The following is an 8,059-nucleotide window of genomic DNA, read 5'->3' on the forward strand; positions in this document are numbered from 1 at the left end:
ATAGGCCTATAATTTGCCAGTTCACTAGGATCTAGTTTTGGTTTCTTAATAAGAGGCTTAATAACCGCCAGCTTGAATGGTTTTGGGACGTGACCTAAAGATAACGACGAGTTAATGATATTAAGAAGGGGTTCTTTGGCTACAGGTAACAACTCTTTCAGTAATTTAGTGGGTACAGGATCTAATAAACATGTTGTTGGTTTAGATACAGTGATAAGTTTATTTAGCTCTTCCTGTCCTATATTTGTAAAGCACTGCAATTTATCTTTGGGTGAAAACTGTTTGAAAACACAACAATTATATACTCTTCTCTTAACATATTCAAGATTTCCAGACCTTCCAGTAGACGTCCCCCTGCCCTGCTTTAAGCACATGCTTTTATAAGCTTCATCTGTGCTTACATCATATTTTTTTATTGACTCATAAAACTCATGTTGCTCCCAGATGTAGTTCACATTTTCCTTCTTGGCTCAGCCGGTCATGCATAGCAAGATGCTGAGGACACGGTCTTGTGTCTTAAGCAGCCTCTGGATCCGGTAAGTCCAGCCCCCCAGGCCATGAATGAGGTCCTCAGACGCTCAGACCGAGAGATGGTGAGATTGACTGCCGACAAACAGGTACTGTGTGACTTTTTAACTTTTCTTTTTTTGCTTCTTTTCTTTTCTTTTCCTTTCTTGCTGTTTAGATGTGACTTACTGTAAATGGAGCCATATGTGGACAGGGTTTGTCTAGAGACAGTCTAACCAGTTTAACAAATCATAAACATCTTTGCTCAGTGTAATATCTTTTGACAGCTCAGACAGCCCACAGATTTTTTTTTAGATTAGGTTACAGGAAACTGTGAATCAGCACAGACAAAGCTGCCAGGAATTCTTCATCAAGGAGAAGCTTTTTGAATTGGTCCATTATGTACTGTAGACCCTTTATTCAAAGCTAAGAAGAGGATTTAACGATTGAAAGTAATGTTAGTTGAGAACCAACAGTTCAGAAAGAGCTCTTAAAGCACTGTTTGCACTGTGCGAGAGGTGAGATGGAGAGTAAATGTGGAGCGAGCTCTGACATGCTGAAGTGTGGACACACCCTGCTGTTATTCAGGGCAGAAAATGGAGGACAGCTGCATGCGTTCTGGACCAGCAGGAGAAACAGTGGTTGCAAACGGCACGTCACTTCCGGCCAGTTCTGTTGTATAATAAGTAACCCAAGCATAGTTTAAGACTCTGGAGGAAGTAGACTGCCAATTCAAGCAACGGTCCTACAGCTGAACTGCTGCTTAGGAATTTTTGTGAGTGTCTAGCTCATAAAATCCAAACCTTTGGGTTTGAAGTTGCTTAAGAAAGTCTATAAAAAGGTAAGGCTTCATTATTGATTATGTACATAAGTGCAAATACTTGAATGGAAAACAGTGTTTTAAATATGCTGATGATGCAGTTGTCTGTTTAAAGTTAAAAATGTGCAGCGTCGTCCTTTAGTTGCTAAACTCTTGAAAGCCTTCTATTGTCATTGTTATATTATTATCTATTGCAAAGCATTCATTACAATTTCTGCTGCATTCCCTAGGTTCACATGGATATACAGTCAATGTCAAATTTGCTCACATTTCAATGGTTGCTTATTGTGCAGTATATGTTTTTCTTTATTTTCAAAATCTTCACTTTTCTCATTGTGCATAAGCTTTTCACTGTGGCCCTCACACCATGTTTCTCTGGACAATGTTGTTCTTTCAGCCAGCTGAGACCACGGCTCAAACTGTCCCTTAAAACCATGGCACTCCTCCAAGTGGATCGCAGCACAGACTGGCAGAGGACTGTGCCTGGTTTATTGTCCTCTCTACATCTCACATTGGCTGACTAACCATCACAGTGGCGCTCCTGTCCACGCATCACTGAATCATACTGGTGGGTCGCAGCTCTTTCACTCACAAGAAAACTGGATCTGTTCTGAAATCTGGCCAGTGGCAGCATAGACAGGATTTAAAGGCACACTCTGGGCTGTTCCAAGAAACAGAACAAATATGCTGGTTCCTATGAATGCTTCTGCAAGGCATATTAAAACAAATCCTTCTTAAAGACAAAGTATTCTTTATAGAAATGAATAGCAGCAAGCTCAGGGATAAACACCCAATATTACGGAGGGACAAAGAACTATCGGTCGTAAATAGAATTAATTTAATACTGTTTAAGTAAATTAATTCAGTAAATCAATAAGTCTAATCAGAATGAACTATTTTACCCAATATTTTAGATCTCATTATTCGATTTTGCAGTGGTTTTGTCAGGCACCAAATAGGACGCTGTACTGATGACGTATTTTTGTTAACAGTTAGTGTCGCTATAACTCCCTTGACAAAAATCCAGTTCGATTTATCCATGAGCTTTTGGATTATTAAACTCTGTGACCAAAAAAGTTTCTGATTCCTATGACGTTTTGTTTAATATTTTTACAAACTTTTTACATCGGACTGGTTAACTGTAAAGGTCTCTGATGGTCCGGACTGCTAATTTGTCATCTATTGGTGGCTTGTTCAGACCACTAAATCCTAATGCAACACACTTGAGGAAACCATTTGAATGGTTTTAATGGTTAATAGTTGATGGTTTGTAATGTCTGCTTTGGTATTTATAGTGAAAACTATAGTAAAAAAGTAAGTAAAAAAAAAATTACATTATATTTTAAGTGTTAATTAACCACAGACCTTATTTAACCAAAATCCATTCAAAAACCCCCACTGATGGGACAATGGAATTGAAAATGCTCAATTGCAACCTCGGTTCTCGGTTTTGGTCTTCAACAATGTCATCCCTGAAGAATGCTGTATACTACCCTTTCAAAATTACTTCAGCTATTCAAAGACCTGAAATAAATATTGAGTCAGATCTCTCATGTGTGTTGAGCTGTACGCAATTCAGGCTGCAAGAAGAGCGATGCACATCATCACTTATGAGCTGTCACTTCAGTTAGGATGCTGTCTGCAGACACAAGAAAGGTGACCAGGGATTGGAATGGAGCCACGGTCGAAGCTGAACAATAATTTATTCTTCTTTCTTGCAGACGCAGGTCTCAAAGGAGTCCAGATGATCCTGTTCAGTCCGATGAGCTCTGCAGTGCTGTGCTGCATACTGTGGCTCGCTGCGCCTGCCTTCCTGCGCTCTGAATTCAAGGTGGCCTACGTGACCGAGCGCAGCGTGTACATGTGCACATATGCCCAGGATCTAGCCTTCTGTGAGAACAAGAACTCCAGCGATTTCAGCAACTGCAAGGATCAATCATCTGTCCTGCACAGGGGCGAGAGTCCCATCCCAGTTCACAAAAAGCGTCTGACGGTATGGTACAGCTCACCTCTTAACGTGGCCCTCCTGCTGAACAACTCTGAGGTGCGGCACCTGTCGCTGATCCAGTGCAAGCCCACCGCCGAGCAGCCCGTCCCGTTTGAGTACTTCACAGTGCAGCGCTTGGAGACCCTAACGGTCACCTATACCTTCTGGAAGCCTGGACAGAGCTATGACATTATCATCGGCAAGGACAGGGACGCCCTGTACCACGAGGAGGCGCGGATCGCTGTCATTCACACCTCTGTGCTGACCGGGAAAACAGAGCCGAAGTCATACACAGTCCAGACCAAAGTGGACCGCAGCGGAATGATGTCCTTCCCAAACATTTTTATGTCTCGCAACGGGCTTTCGGAAATGTCCAGGATATTTGTCACTTTTCTGTACTGAGAGGAATTTTCAGGAATTTAAAAGCTTCATTGTAGTCACTATAACACAAATAGCTGTTGTGCATAATTAATAATGGATATACTTAATGTATACAATTATACTTATCGCGTACATTGCAAGCATAAAAAAAAAATGAAATCGTTACGGATCAAACACTATCATAAAACTATACAAGAACAGGTTCACTCTCTGAGGTTGGTAATGTGGGCTTTGCACATGCGCTGCTGTTTTACTGGGGATTCAATTCTGTTAAGATGTTTTGTATTTGCAATAAATAAGGGATTTTAAAATATATTTATATATAATAAAAAATGGCAAAGAATTGTGTGATGTTGTTGTTAAACTTTCCACCGCCCTGCAGAATCTGATCCCTGTCATTTGTAAAGCCCGTTCAAAACAGCAAAAGCAAATGTGAGATAAGAACGCATTTGCTGTTTAAGCTTGTCTCTACTCGTATCTAAGCATTCTGCATCACAAGTGCATTGCTGCACCAGGTGAGCTTCTGAACAAATGTAATAGATAATTTGTGTGAACAAGTTGTTGGTGTTCCACTGCCTCTAGTGTTCATTTCACATGGAAACTGCAGTGCATTTCATGCAGTCTGATTTGTAGTTATGCATAAATGTAGATAGAGTTTTTCCAATGTTGTCCAAAACATACCATGTGATATCACAATTTATTAGCTGCTCATAATAGTATAAATAAACAAGGATAGTGATGTAACAGTGATGTTCAGCATATGGACCATTCAGTGGTGAATCATAACACGAGTAGCCAAAAGAAAGGAGAGAATGTATATTCTGTAGAAAGAGATTTGGTAAAATTTAAAAAATGCTGCTTAGTAAACTTTATTTCAACATGTAAAAAAGCTTTGGGGTCCACAGATATACTGCAATGCAATATGATTTGACTTCATTGTGTGGCTCTTTTAAAGATATATCAGAGGACAAAGGAGACTTCAGAAGTATGTCTGGGTCCAGTTTCCCACACTTACAGTCTTGACCACTTGAGACTGTGTGCAATATGCAAAAGGAAGGAAGTGTGCAAGAATGGCCCAGGTCTTACAAATGCCAAAACTCCGTGGCTGAGTGCTATTCAAGTCTAAGCCTATCCCAGCATGCATCATGTTGAGGAAATAAATCATGTGACTTTTTGTCAAGATCTCACAAGATTTTGCGATAACCTTTCCAGTGTAAGTTAAATATTATAACACTACTTAGTTTGGTAGTAAAACATAAAGTTTTGCACATTTTATTTTAAGCAGCTGCTTTTTTATCAGTTTATTAGAAGCACCACAATTACTACATTTTGTAATCTAAAATTATGGACTACAGACATTTAAATGACATTTAGAAGTTTATTTTAAAATGCAAAGTATTGGAAGTAAAAATAAAGCTCTGAAAACATGAAAATCAAAAGTGAACTCTGTAAATGCATTTTTACAACATTGTAAGTGTATCCCATCAGGTAATGAAGACTTCTTCACACACTTGGGACAAATACTGTAGGCTATCTGGACAGACCTGACTGCACATCTTCTCAACACATCAGCATAAGCTTCATCCTTTTTCTTCAGAAGTGTTATTTTTTTCTTTACCTGTAAAACAACTTTTATATAGTGGGCTAATGGACGAGCTCAGTGCTTCGAGCCAGCAGGTGTCAGTAATGCTCTATGTGATGTGTTGATTTCTCTTTCTGACTGCTCTCAGCTGGAAACTCAAAGCTGAGAAGATGCTGGTTTGTCAGATGTGAGTTCATTGTAAGTGTTGTTTATGATACCTGATCATAATAACCTGGGCTGTGTTTCCAAAAAGCATTGTAAGCCTAAATTGATCACAGTTCCACTGGTTTTTAATGCGTCTATGGTGAACCATCTTTAAAGGTGGAGGTGCAAGATCATTCACAATTTTTTAAATTAAACTACAGTTGTAAAATATTACAAAGTTTCTAAAAGTAAAAATATTCTGTTTTCGAATTATTAGACAATTATGATGTCTGTCAGGTTTCTTATCAAACACTTTTATAGCACATTTGTATAAACTATGTAAAGGTCTAAGAGTAGATTTTCCTGCTTGTGACCATGAAGGAATGCAGTATGAGAAATGAGAAAAGATTAAAGAGTGCAGAAAGATTCTTGCAGCTTCTGCTAAAAGTTGACTCCGTATAAATTTTACATTTCTAAGTTGGGGTGTAACTGTACAAAAATTTTTTTGCACAAACATGCTTTTCAAATGTTAAGTGAGTGTCTAAAATAACTCCAAGGTATTTAAAGTCTGATACAGTTTGTAATCTTTCACCATTTACTAATATATCTGGTATAACCTCATCCATCTTTCTAATCTTAAAATACATACAAGCAGTTTTCTGGACGTTTAACGATAAACAACACTGATTAAACCAGTCTGAGATTTTGGTCATGACAGCAGATAGTTTTTGTGGTACCTGTTTGTTTGTTTTAGCATGTATATAAATCACAGTATCGTCTGCGTACATTTGAATAAATGCATCAGAACAAACATCTGGAAGATCATTCAAGTACAAACTTAAAAGTAGAGGTCCTAGTATGGACCCCTGAGGTACCCCTGTTAAACAGTGTCTTGTTGAAGATATACATGTTTTAATCCAGATGCATTGTTTCCTTGATGTAAGATAAGGCTCAATCCATTTAATTGTTTGCACAGAAAAATTAAAATGTGTTAATTTAGATAGTAAAATATTATGGTTTAACGTGTCAATTGCTTTTTGCAAATTGAGAAACACCGCACCCACAACCCCACCCTTATCTAATTTTAATCGCACTTGCTCAATGAAATAACATACAGTAGTTTTCGTAGAGTGCTGTTTATGAAACCCAAATTGCATTGGGCACAATAAGTTATTTTGTGTGTCTAAAAAATGTACAATTTGCTCAGTTACTACTTTTTCTGTTATTTTAGGTACAGCTGACAAAATTGAGATTTGCCTATAATTTGCTACGTTTAGTGGATCACCTGCTTTTGAAGACTGGGGTAACTATCCCAGTTTTCCAGCAATTTGGAAAAATAGATTGCTTAATTGATAAGTTCAAGGTGTGTGATTGGTACTAAAAACATTTACAATTTAAACCTTTGCATAATAAGAAAATCTAAATTAAATCAAATGTTTTCTTGACATTTTGAATTCGAGTTTGTATTTCCATGATTTTCCCAGAACCACAATGTAAAAATTCCCTTTTCCCATTTCCAGGTTTCCATCACCTTGAGAAGTCTGACTTTAGGGAATTGATCTGCTGCTAAACCCGAAAAGCCCCAAATCCTTTAAAAGATCACAGTGACTGTCCATGAGAGGTAACGACTAGTACTGTTTTTAATATTACATATTCTCCTCTAGTAGACACCACATAATCTTATGTTTGAAATGAAGTTACACATTTGATTGCTAAAACACTAAATTCCATGAAACGTTTTCAAAATACCTATTGATCATAAAGAACACAGAAACTTGTGATATAGATGAGGGTCAAAAGTTCAGAGTTGGCAGGATCAAATCACTCTCATGACGGCAGATGTTGGCATTTACAATTAATAATCTACCCAGGGAATTGCATTTCCCAGCTCAAAACGCACATCTTCCAATTAATAGCCACCAATTAACAAATGCAAAACTTGCGGCTGAAAATCAGTCAACTGAATGCGGTGCCTCCCTCCGTGAACGCGCCTGTTTTTGCATCTCAAAAACATGTAGCGTATGGATCTCAAACAACAGCGCACCTGCTGAAAGACTAGGCGTTTGATGAAAAATGACAGATTAAGGCTGTGTTTGGAGCTGATTGCTGGTGAACCCTTGCTGATAAAGCTGACCTCACTAATGGGTGCCAACCAGTTGAATGGGGCTGGGGAGCCACAGAATGCTCCAGTGCTTCCAACGCATGGCTTTTATTTATTCTTCTGTTTTTTCTTGCACAAAAGCCTGGGAAGTCTATAAAAATCAGCCTTTGGTCTCCTCACCGGCAGTTCACCACTAAACCATTTTTATAATCAGCCTTTATTGTTCACGCGCTCCTTGTGGGAGATGCGCCCATGTTCATTTTTTAAAAGGGCAAATCAACCATAATTCAGTTTATAAACTGCAGCGGGGCTGGCGCATGCATGGATGAATATTCATGAGGCTTCCTGAAGCTGCCACTGCACAGTGATTCATTAGGCATATGTAAATATAACTCTCTTTAATTGCCCCTAAACTGACTCAACATAATGTTGTCATTAGAAAATTATTACTTATTTGTCTTACTAATCGTACAGTATGGCACAAATGCAGCGTCTCTACATATATGATTACAATTATAAACCTCTTTCTCAGTGGCT

General features: G+C 38.4%; 1 protein-coding gene across 2 annotated transcripts; it reads left to right on the forward strand.

Moving 5' to 3' along the window:
• The first annotated feature begins 379 nt into the window (after positions 1 to 379).
• Positions 380 to 4,038, forward strand: si:ch73-52p7.1 (uncharacterized protein LOC100321084 homolog). Of its 2 annotated transcripts, none has more exons than XM_059566829.1 (3): positions 380 to 617; positions 1,725 to 1,895; positions 3,049 to 4,038. In XM_059566829.1, the coding sequence occupies exon 3, from the start codon at positions 3,072 to 3,074 to the stop codon at positions 3,714 to 3,716; it is 645 nt and encodes a 214-aa protein (XP_059422812.1). In that variant the 5' UTR covers positions 380 to 617; positions 1,725 to 1,895; positions 3,049 to 3,071; the 3' UTR covers positions 3,717 to 4,038. The 2 variants fall into 2 exon arrangements, with proteins under 2 accessions (XP_059422812.1, XP_059422811.1); XM_059566828.1 differs by lacking the exon at positions 380 to 617 and adding an exon at positions 656 to 1,348.
• Positions 4,039 to 8,059: the final 4,021 nt, after the last annotated feature.

The sequence above is a fragment of the Carassius carassius genome, chromosome 14 (assembly GCF_963082965.1).
Source record: "Carassius carassius chromosome 14, fCarCar2.1, whole genome shotgun sequence".
Taxonomy (NCBI): domain Eukaryota; kingdom Metazoa; phylum Chordata; class Actinopteri; order Cypriniformes; family Cyprinidae; genus Carassius; species Carassius carassius.

Coding starts and splice junctions, on each gene's coding strand:
- si:ch73-52p7.1 (XM_059566829.1), top strand. CDS start 3,072: ATGATCCTGTTCAGTCCGATGAGCTCTGCAGTGCTGTGCTGCATACTG.